We start from the raw sequence: 12,229 nt of genomic DNA, 5'->3' as shown, positions 1-12,229 counted from the left end.
AGAAAGCGAGCAACACCACATGTTCACAATATGTCAAACTGCTCTAATTATAGAGTCTTTATGATTACAAATTAGAGCTAATAATGAAGGGCGGGTAATCATATTAAGTAGCCCAACCGATACCATGTTTACATTGTCCCAAATTAATCAGAAACCCCCCACAAATCTTGGCTCATTAACGTAGTAATATTGTCACAGCTTTCAATGTCCAGAGCTTTAAGTAAGATTGCTCAACAGCTGCTTGAACCCAGAACAACTAATAATGTGAATTCCATCCCTGGTCATACAATAGAGGGGGAATCACACAGTCAGCCTTAAGGCACAGGAAGTCAAACTGAAAGAACATCTTACCTCTGACAGGAAGGTCTGTGCTGATTTCTGTGCCCCGACGTGCAGCAAGTACTCGTACACATATAAAGCTAACCTGGAAAACAGAAACAGAGAGAGAGAGAGAGACAAATATGTCATTGTTGATACCACATCTTTTGCAGTCCATTTGCTCCTTAAACCTCCTCATTTCACTCTCAAACAGCATTCATTTGAATGATTATTTCAAAATTAAAAAATAAGCTTGCACACTCTCTTCATCCCTAGCTGTTTCATTGCAAGTAGCCAGTCAGCTTAAACCCAACAAATGTGCACAATTGGCAGAAAATCATCACTGTGTCATTTTAGATGAAGCTTGGATAAACAAGATTTTACAGTATGAAGATCATATACACTGTGGAGGGGCTGTAAATGTGTGATGTAAAGCTCTGCAGCTCTGAGCTAAAGAGCCTCTGTGGCACGCAGCCATATCCCTGTGGTTTCAGGAACTCTGCTGTTGAGGCACAGAGGCTGAAAACAAAACAGCTTAGACACAGAGAGAAACATGGGCAGAGGAGACGAAAAATATCTTCAGACGTGGCTGAAGTTGGACTTTCAGATGTCGCCACGCTGTTGGATTCCTGTTATTTGTAGGTGTCACACATATGAGGATATCAATCTATGCATCAGATATAAGGGTGGAAAATTGGCTAAACAATAGATTGTAATTAATTTTTGTTGATGAAAGATTCCTAAACAAACTCACAGAAACATAGCCCTCAAATTATTATGACTATCAAGTTGTTACAGAACTTATAACATAACCAGCAGACACAAAGCAACACTGGAGTTAAATCGTGCATCCTGACATGTGTAAAGTCAAGAACTCACATTTTAGCTCTGGTTTGGTCCATTAAACTCAAATACAGTTCACATTAGGAGTGTGCGATATGTATGGTCTACTATAACATCTTAACTGTTGTTTTAACGATGTGTGAGCAGACATAATCGAATAAACTACGTCACTCACTTTGTAAAGAAACTTTCAGACACACCTTGTCAAAAAAAATTCATGGCTGAAGTTAAAAATGAGTGAACAAATGGCGCCAGGAGGTAAAACACTGATACCACCAGCCTCACAATCTAAGTCGTTTGGATAGCTAGCTGTGGATCAATATCACTCACATGGAGGTGGTTTGGCTTTAAAAAGATGGATGTTGCTCAAAACACGTCAATCTGCAAATCTTTGTCGGAAATCTGTTACTGTTAAAGACCACAAACTTACTACCAGACAGAATTTCAAGAGTATGAAAAGCTTCGGGAGTCAGCTGTCCACAACTGACCTAAACCAGCCAAGGTACCAGCACAAAAACAAACTCCAGGTCAAACACCGCTACAATGATTACAAAGATATTACAGCTATGACAGAACTCAAGGCTAATATATCTGTCATCTGTCACTGAAATGCTTGAGTCATACTTGCACTGAGGATTTTCTTGTTTTTACTTGAATGCTCAATAAAATAAATAAGACCTGTTTCCATTAATGTCATTAGTAAGCAACAATTAATATCCTATTAACTACAGCAAGCTAGTACAATTTTAGACTTTTACTAACACATTTTTTGAATGATGCAAAATGTGGTCCAATTATCGTTATCGACAAAATCCCTTAAAATATCGAAAAAAAACATTTTTGTCAATATCACACAGTCCTAGTTCAAATATAGGGGCAATAGTGAGAACTGTTGGGCATCAACAAGATGCTATAACAACCGCAAGAACTGCTACAAGTAGCAAAGGGCCGGAGTTTGGTGTTGACTCTCAGTTGGTTTGGTTCCACAAACAAGCCTTTCACATCACAAGGAGCCATTTGATTTAGTGTTAACAGCAAAAACACGTCTTCATCAACTTTTAAATATTTTTGCACTAAACAATATACTTTTTATCTTCATATAATACCTTTCTTCCTAAAACGGCTTTCTTTCTAATGTCTAAACACAGCACAGCCTCTATTTAACACACAAGGTGAAAACTGTAGTTGAAAGAAGAAATATGGTGAATGTACTCTATTGGCAGGCTGAACATTTTAGTCAACGGGAGAACAAAAAATACTTATCTATAATAACAATACTAATAATTTCTACTATTACTAGTAGTTTCTTACTATTATATAATTTTTAACAAGTCATGCAAAAGTTTTCCACCGCTCAAAATTGTGACCAAGAATTAAACACATTTTTACTTCCTCTATGAACAGAGAGGCATTCAGTTGATGTGATATGTTGATCCAAAGAGTAAAATTAATGTTTTCATATAGCAAGTAAAAGTCTAGTTGCCTAGCAACAAGATGAAAAGACTCCAGGAAGTCACTGCTTCCAGCAAAGAAATAGTCCAACATAAAACCCCTCGTAAAAGCACAATATGTCATTTTTACCCTTAGGTTTTTATATGAATAGAACACATAATATAATGTGTTAATTAGTGAGCTTGAGAGGTGCTGGTAGGTACATTTTGTTCTCTCTTCAGACATCTTCAGACAGAGCCAGGCTAGCCGTTTCCCTATGTTTTCAGTCTTTATGCTAAGCTAAGCTAACTGTCTCCTGGCTGTATCGATCTTCTCATCTGACTCTCAGCAAGACAGCAAATCAGCACATTTCCCAAATGTTGAAAAAAGTCTATTAACTACTTAAATTCAAAGTCTGACTGAAAAAAGGGCTGTTTTAAACTGATGAAGCAAAAAGGGAAGAAAGTCCACAAAAGACTGCTCTGAAACTGATCCATTAAAATCAAACCATCTCCATATCACTACAGAGTGTGATATTTTGGAGGGACTTGATCATTGCTCTCTTTCTCTCAACAGCTGACTCATCCTTGCTACTTGTAATTATTCATTGCCAGACTCAAAAACTTAATCACAACATCAATTTTGTCTTCTTCTCCATCTGCAACAAAGTCATCATGAGGATCTCAGATATTCTCATTGGACTACTCATGAACCTGCAGAAAGACGCACACGGACCTCTCACTCTGACCAGATCGGGACAAAAACAACCTTTGCCCTCTTGACAGCACAAAGAAGCAACACAATGTTTTGGACATGACATCCGGCAATCGTCTGTATGCAATTGTTTCCAGGTCTGAAAAAGAGTAGAGGGGAGCTGCTGTGCTTTTGTTTACAATGAGCAACTTTTTTCAGGCTGACCAAATGCGTCAAGGCCAAAGCAGACACAGAGTTATGATGTGTGCATTGATGCTGGATGATAGTGAATGAATCAATAATGAGCCAGGCCAGAGTTGAACAACCTGACTCTTTATCTTCTCAAAGATATCACTGAATTTCACTGCAATGTCTTGACAACCATCTGCTAAAAGAAAATTATCTACTGCAGCTGGTCCAAACCAGTTTCAACTAGCATTAGACACTAGATGCTATCGCCTCTTCTATTTCTCACTCTTACATCAGATACAACTGTATCAACACCCATTTCAGATACGTAGTGTAAACACACCATAAAAAAAAAAGGATTTATAGTTCAACAGAGTTTTTCATTAGAGTGTGTGAATGTGTTTGTTGAGTGGATGTGCTGGAGGAGGGGTGGTCAGTGTTTCTGTAACGAGGCGTCACTACTAAAGGCCTGCTCACAGATTGCGTGTGCAGAAAATGACCGTGAGAAGCAAGCGTCACAAGAAGGAGCAAACTGCTTGTTATAAATGTTTAATACTGATCTCAAATGGAGTGACTGCCCAGGTACTGTTAAGTGAAACTGATCCATGTTGTGTTTAGGAACAAGTATATCATGTTTAATTACGTGTTGTCTGACCAAAAAAAAAAAACTAAGTTGCAATTTATACATGTATATCAATTTAGCAAATAACATATAAACACACATCATGCTTTTAAAAATAATGGCAGTATAACAAAAATTTCTATGTAAAAAAAAATTGGCAGTAAAATATAATGCACTAATGCACTTTAGTTTCCTAAGTAGATACCTGTAAGTCATTGGTAAAAGAAGAGCACTGTCCATTTCTGCCATATCTATGTTCATTTTAACTGTGTTTTCAGGGAGAGTACTGCACTGCAAAAATCAAAAATATAATAAGATTTTTTTAAACCTGAAAAAGGAGTATAAGTATAAGTAAGGTTGTTTACAGAAAGCCCCAGGAATGGCTTTGGACTGTGAGGCGATTTTGGTGTAGTGGCAACATAGTGTATTGCAACTTCTGGGATCATCATGTGATGCACAAAAGCAATTTCACCATAAACAAAATTAGAACAGAAGCAGCTATTAAATGATAAATACATTTTTCTGAGCATGACAAACCCCTGAAGTGACTCTTTTAATAAGATAAGAATTTGATCAATTCAGTCCAATAACATTCGGAAGGTCTGGAAGAGCTGTATGAATATACTATTTTGTCCCATTTATTAGTATGTGGACCCAACAGAAAGTCAGCCGGCTCAGCCAGTGGAAGTCTGGGATGTTCATGCTCGTAACTGGCTGGAGAAGGACTCCAGTCCACAATCTCTAAGGACCCAAAAACATGGAAGCAAGAGGAACCCCATGGAGGCTTTTTCAACATACGCGACTGGTAAATGCATTATCCATATGTGCTTAATACATTCATGGTATATGGCCCCAAAAACCTCTAGCAGTAAGGCACAGTAAGTCTACGTATATCTCACTGCTGCTTATATACCTTAAATGCTGTGAGCGCATGGTAATAAATAAAGCAAACGCAGATGAGTGTCTCAACATTTTCATCAGGTCCTCTCTTCTCTCAGCCGGATAGTCAGAGATTAAATGCACCTTAGTAAGTAAAACAAACTGAAATGGTTTCCTTGATTTTATGGGTATTTTGTGATTGTGATTCTTTGGTCATTCACTGTAATGCTGGCGAAACCATCCATCTTCATTTTTGCTCCAACAGTCAGGGTATATTTAAGTTTCCCGGGTTCTGGGTAAAGTGAGGGGGTCCGTTGGGCTAAAATGTAAAAATTAGGCCGTCTTTGCGCTGTGAAATACCCAGCGGCAGACGTCAGCTCCTATGCACCCCGTCTGCACTGTACAAGATCGAACAGAGATTCCCATGAGCACTGCTGCAATGAAATTTTCATGGCAGAGCCTGGTGTGATCTGAGGGGCTCTATGCCCTGGCGATGGGCACCTGCTCTGGCTGCAATGCATTATTTAAAAACATTCATTCAATCCAGGCTTCGGGGGACACCTTTTGTTACTCTGTCAGAAGCAGTAAGTGTAACTCCGCTGAGGAGGAAACTTTTTTTGCAAGCTGATGGAGAAGAGCCCGAGGAAGGCCAGGCAGATAAAGGAGACATGGGGATTGTACTGTACAGGAGAGCTGTGTCAGAGGGAAACTGAAGGTCAGGGCCTCAACTTTTTCCTCTGTGGATACTGTAAACCTGAATTCCTTCCCTGTGAACCCTGCACCAGTTACATATGTCACTCAGGAATAAAAGATGAGATGCTTACAAAGACAAACCACAACCACGCAGTCCACTCCACTTCTAGCATTTCCTCTGCTACACATTTGACTCTCTCCTACCTCGGCTGAAGTCGCCTAGACGAAATATAATTGAGAAATTAAGCAAGTTGATGCCGATGACATAATGAGAAGCAGGAGATCCATCTGAGTGGGAGGAAGAGCATTTGACCTGCGCTTTGACTGCTGACTGGATATGAAGGTTCATGAGAGTTAACACTATCTCTCACGCTCCCCCATCTTAAGATCATTTGTAACTGTTTTTCCACCATATACTAACTTGGTGGGACTGTAGTGGAGGCAAAAACAAATCTACTGCACAATTTCGGATCTTCTTTCCTTCCCTGGCCCTAACCTCATGCGGCCTAACTAGTACTTTGCTCCATGTCCAAACATCAAGGAGACTTCTCCCACTGCCACGTCCCCAGGTAACACACCTGACATTTAGCCCCAGGCTGCCCCATCCAGCCTTCCCTTTCCTTCGCTCGCCTCAAGAGACAAGGGCATCTCAGCTGAGTTTAGCCAGCTAAAGCACAGACAGTTAGCAAATTAACTTTCATGTCTTCGTTTCAATAATTCAGCAGCGGGAGCAGGGGCAGGGTGAGGTAAAGTATGCAGAGAGGAAGTGATGGAGGAGGATAAGGAAGGGCCCGTTGCTGCGTCTACTTTCATTTACATTCTATGTCTTTCAGAAAAGAATAAAAATGTTTAGCATTCATAATTTATATATTCAGTGGTGAACTGAGTGTAACACAAGTGTAACAGGATAACAACACAAAATATTATTTCCTAAATATTAAATATTTATATCATCATATAAAAGCAGTATAGATCTGACACCACTGGTGAACGGGTGTGAATGTAGAGATGTTTCACTTAAAAGGTGAATGAGAGTGGATGCCTGTTTGAGACACCTGTGATCTTGCGAAGCTGTTTCACTAAAGCTTATTCCCACTGCACACACTGTTTATATTTGCTTGGCTTTGTTATGGCAGTTCCTTTGTCAAAACAAATCAGTGTCAACAGGCATGTAAACACGCATGGCTTTAGCCATGGGTTAATCCACACACTGTCACACACAAGCTTCTATGCTCACACAAACACACACACACACACACACACACACACACACATTTACTCCTCTCCCTTTCTACCAGCAGCAAAGCTTGACTCTGTGACGTTACCTGTCAACAGACTCACCTGTAAATGCCCTCTGACCTCAGAGAGTCTGATAACTTTCATTGTTTGATTTTCACTCATAAAAACACCTTCTCCACGAAACAGGCAGAGGTGAGAGATTTATAATGATTGGTGATAAGAGATTATATTGACATAGCTGACAGTTCTGTTATCACCAGAGCCTCCTCCCACAGCAGGTAATGAGGACAATAACATGTAACTTACAAGAAATAATCCAAACTTTAGAAAGAATCATTTGTTTTCTATGTTAAGACTTCATATGAACCTGTTCTCTGTTCAGAGAGATGCTCTGTATGCTGATAAAAGACATTCACACTTCTCTTATGTGTGCTCTGTTGCCAAACTGGTTAACAACTTCAGGCACGTAGCCTCAATATTTATACTGTATCCTTTATTTCAAGTGAGAAAACTAACAAATTTGTGCGGATGCACCCAAAGCAGCTGACGAAAAGCTGCATTAATTGACTGTTGACATATCTGAATGAAAGCACAGTCAGCCAAAGGGTGCCGAGGGTAAATCAAGGGTTTCTTTACTTTTAGTGCAGTGTTTCTGCCTATGTTAGTGCGCAGCTCTTTATGCTTCATTCAAAAGGCTAAAATGCAGATGGCAGAGCCATCTGTGTAGAATCAAAACCATGCATTCAGACCTGAAGATCCCCATTAAACTGCATGCAAATACGTGGGAGGAGCCAGAGGAGGAGTAGAGGATGTAAAGAACCCCATGTTCAAAACAAACTGATTTACTTGAAGTTGAAGTCCTTTTCCAAAACAAATTCAGTAACACTTGAAATCGCACAAAAATGTCTGTAAACAAACCCAGAGGATTAGAAAACAAATGCAGGGAGCTGAATTCTTTTGGTAACTAAGAACGTGCTTTTAAAAATGAGATGTTTGATCAAGCTATTAAATATTTTTGTGAATGGCACCTTTAATTAAGATGCCGGATTCATCAGTGCGTATTTCAAAGAGGTTCCAGTTACTAAATAATAAGGTGACATTAATATTGAAGCTGCTGTATTACCCCCTGATAAAATTTAATTCAATAAAACACTAGAGAAAAAAAGTGTGGAGAGTAATTAATTTCTTTGGTCGCAAGGGCACCAATTCTTCCTTGATTTATATTATTATTATTATTATTAACATGTTTCCTTCATACAAAATGTCTAAAATTAAATGTCTGGCCTTGGCTGTGTGGAGGAATCCACATAGGTGTGAAAAGTACATGTTTGTTTTATGTTGTACTTCTGAACAAACAGGTTGGATTTGAGCCTTCATTTCAAGGCTTTAAAGGAAATAAAAACCCACACTGTACACACACACACACACACAAAGACACACACACACACACATACACAGAGCGTTGTGCACAGGGTCACAAACACAATTAAGTGCATACTTGAGCTTGTAAATTGGAACACTGAAGAGTGTGTATATATATATATATATATATATATATATACATATATACATACACACACACACACACACACACACACACACACACACACACTCTCTTCAGGTGGCTGAAGCGTTTTGCAATATATATGTGAGCATTTGCTTTTTCTTCTTAAATTTTTTTAGGTGTCAAAGCCTACCACTGCACATCTGTACACACCAGGTTACACGCAGCAACTGTACCAAATCTGACAACTCCTAACTGAAGTCAACAGATCATCATTACCAGCGGCAATATGGGAGTACTGCAATACCAGAAGCTAATAAAAACCCTCCAGCACCTGAAACACTGACAGCGTTGCGGCACATTCAGTAAGTTAGGAGCCTTCATCACAGCTTCTTTAGATGCTGTGATGAATGCTCCTAGTTAAAAGATTTAAAAGATGATAATGAAGATACTGTCTCTTTTGACTGAGTGAGGTTGATCCGCAGTTGCAGCTGAGCATCACTCAAAATGACACCAGATTGCTAACAAAACCTATCAAATATGGTGTTAAAAAATAAACTGTATACTAAGATACTGTATGTGAATTATTTTAGGAATGTTATGGCGCAACATGCCCCAAGAATACTCACAGCAGCAAAAGTTACTGCAGGAGCTACACAAGGAAGCAGCTCATATAACAATCAAAATGCACTCATCAATACACATTCCTCTCTTCTTCCTTGGAGCACCAATTGGTTCGGTGTAACCTACACCCTTGTATTGTCTCATTGCTCTCAACTATACAAGGAAAACACTTCTCTCTGTAGACAAATCACATTTTTCTCCGGTCTCTTAGACTCTACTAGCAGTCTCTACTTTTCCTTCAACAAGTTCTGTGCATCTAATCTAACTGCAACACGGTGTGGCCGAGTCTAAATCAAAAGAATAATAAGCTTAAACAGACACACAGTCACAAATTACTGAAATAAACGTATTCTGTGGAACAAAACGAGAGAAACGCCTAATATATTTGATAAAAGCAGATATACAGTGGTCAGTGTTTTTAATTATCTTTTGTCAAACAGCTGACCAAAACTGACTCTAACCTTACTTTGTGAAACCAAGAGAGCGAGATTAATTACATAATAAATGTATAGTTTATTGAATTGAGTAAATAACATGATGATCAATGCTCTAAGCAAAAGCTGCAGCTGTGATACTGTTAGTATGACTTCAGTCTGCTTTAATCCGATACAAGTCCATCCGGGAGCCCTCTTTTTAGTATCTGAATATGTAAAGAGCCATATGAATATGTAAATATGAATATGAGCTAATTCAGTGATGCATTGAGGCAGCTGTTGTGAGCTCCACATTTACAAGGAAACATGTGTTGGCCCTGCAGGCAGGTTAGGGTGACAAGACAGGTGAGAGGAGAGGGCAAGCGTCATCCATTATGTCTGGACAGTACCTATAGGCCTGTGACATCAGGCAACACACACACTCAGGAACTAAACTAAATTTGTACATAGGTTTAAAAAGTATGAAATTTGCTGGGGAGTTTTTGATAAATGAAATTATTCTAAACAAACACACAGATAAGCAAGTTCAAGGACTTTGTTATTCACGAGCAGCCTTAACACAGAAGCATTCACCATTTTCAGTTCTCAAAAGACTTTCTTATGATATAAATTATTAATCCTCCTCCTACACTATCATTTGAAATACATGCTGCCTCTGCACTGATTTCACTCCCAATAACACATGGAACATAATCCACAGTCCCTGAACAAGCAAGTGCAACTAAAAACTGTCCAGAAAACATTCAGCATTTAGATAATCTGTTGCTTTCAATTTATTGTAAATAAAGTAATAAAGCCATGGCGCACAAACAGGTGTATAAGCAGCCTAACGTCTGCTGATGGCTCCAATGCAATATTAAAGCATCATATGTTGGTTCAAAGGTCACTCTGCCTGCTGTTCATAATACCACATGGGACTGTTTCCATTTAGGATTCACTCCTCCACCTCAGCACAGACACAAACACACACGGAGCTGCTCAATTCTCCAATAATCTGATGTGAATTCAGAGTGAAATTAAACGCTCATGGCGCTCGAAGTGTACAAAGTAGTATTCGAGGAAGCTTACACTAAGCACATAAGCGAGCCCCATCTCTAGAAAGCTTTATCAATTGAATATGACATGGCAATGCATCAAAAAATACAAGAGAGTCTCTAAAGAAATTTAGTTTCTATTACAGATGTATGAGGTGCTGTGTAGCAGCACAGCCTCTCAGGACTTGACAGTGTTTTTAGATTACAATTGCATCTCAGCAGGGATCCCTACTGGCTCCTCTAACCTCGGACTGTTTAGTGCTTAAAAATAGCTAATGGTGATAAAAGACTACACTGATCTAAAGTGCTGGGGATGCAAAGGAGGACCAAATCTGTGAATGGCCCCCATACAGAAATACTCCATGCAGTATCCGAATAAAGAGCAGGCATGAGGAGCAGTGCAGACTTCGGTCTGCAAGGGGTATTTAAAAGTTGCATTGGCTTTTTAAAATGGCTTTATATTCAAAAGCACGAATGCATGCACTGACATGTGCTTTCAAGTAGAAATTAAACACAAGAGCCTAGCAAAAAGCATGTTGCAATTGTATCGTATTTAAAAACACACAAGTGATTTTTTGGGGGGGGGGGGGGGGGGACTTGCAATACACAGTAAGCATCAAGAATTACACGCGACCCCACACGTTCATGATAGAAGTCTGTTAAATATAACAGCTTCATATTTGTGGCACGAGGACTCGCCGTCGTATGAGTGGATGCTAAAAAGTTTACCACCGCTGTATGACTGCTGAATGGGACAAAACTTTTCCCTTCATCGCCAGGGTCTGTTCGCGCCCGGCTTTAACGTTACCCATCAAAAACACAGCGAATAGCCCGAGCGAGCTGCCTATTTCTTCTTATTTCTTAAACACGATACAATTCAACCATCCAGCACCCGAGTGTCCTAAAGTTTATAACAGAAGACCGAGCAGCCCGCCTGTGCAGGGACGTGCACATACATCCCCACAGGAACATGTTTTACCCGATATTACAAAGGAAAAAAAGCGCTTCTGCTATGCTCTCAATGCTGCAGAAAAGTGCTGCACGCTGAAACGTTGTTTTCACATAAAATGCATTGTTGCTCTCCAAACGCTTGTGCCAAGTTACAGAAGAAGAAGCGCACAGCAGTGACTATCCTGTGCCAAAACGCAAAAGTGCAAGCAAGAGGTAAAATTTAAAGGGAAAAAAAGTTTAAGAGACGCACCTCTATGGTGGTCGGATGGGAGGGGAAACCGCACGGAGGACCGCACTTTAGTACAGTACACTCCTTTTAAATTACAGTACCTAGTTTAGAAAGTTGGACTCCTCTCCTCTGCCCCCCTCGCCCGCACGATAAGCAGGTAAACTCTTACATATAGCGCATAATTCACTTACTTTTCTCTCGCTTGGCTATCGGAAGGGACGACAGCTCCTTTACCTTTGGCGTACATGCTGGATTCTGTTTTAAGACTTTTGCCCCACTCAACACCTGTCAAAGAAAGCAGCCAGGAAAACGCTCCATCTCCATAGCTACCCCTTTAGTGTTTTTACTCCCCCCCCCCTCCCTCCTCCTCCTCTCCTCTCCTCCTCCTCCCCCTCCTCCCCTCCTCCTTCTCTCTCCTCTCCCTCCCTCTCTTTCTCTTCTTTTTTTTTTTCTACATCTCCAACATTGGCCACAAATCAGGCACAGTTTCTATTGGGGGGACTTGAAACCGTCCTCTGCTGGATTTTTTTCCCCTCCTCAGCCGCT

At 40.0% G+C, this 12,229-nt stretch overlaps 1 protein-coding gene across 4 annotated transcripts in view; it reads right to left on the bottom strand.

Annotated features, from left to right (window-relative positions):
* Positions 1–12,029, bottom strand: part of ssbp4 (single stranded DNA binding protein 4) — an 87,631-nt gene extending 75,602 nt beyond the window's left edge. For all 4 annotated transcript variants that reach the window (XM_038716149.1, XM_038716147.1, XM_038716150.1 and 1 more), the window contains exons 1-2: positions 11,875–12,029; positions 352–424 (exon numbers count right to left, since the gene is read on the bottom strand). In XM_038716149.1, the coding sequence (XP_038572077.1) occupies positions 352–424; positions 11,875–11,930 (129 nt within the window). In that variant the 5' untranslated portion in view covers positions 11,931–12,029. The remainder of the gene's footprint in view (positions 1–351; positions 425–11,874) is intronic.
* Between the last annotated feature and the right edge of the window lie 200 nt (positions 12,030–12,229).

The sequence above is a fragment of the Micropterus salmoides genome, unplaced genomic scaffold, assembly GCF_014851395.1.
Source record: "Micropterus salmoides isolate LMB-PRFRI ecotype aquatic unplaced genomic scaffold, ASM1485139v1 Ms_hic_scaffold_13, whole genome shotgun sequence".
NCBI lineage: Eukaryota > Metazoa > Chordata > Actinopteri > Centrarchiformes > Centrarchidae > Micropterus > Micropterus salmoides.
Note: the sequence above shows the minus strand (reverse complement) of the source record. Positions and strands in the feature narration are given on the sequence as shown.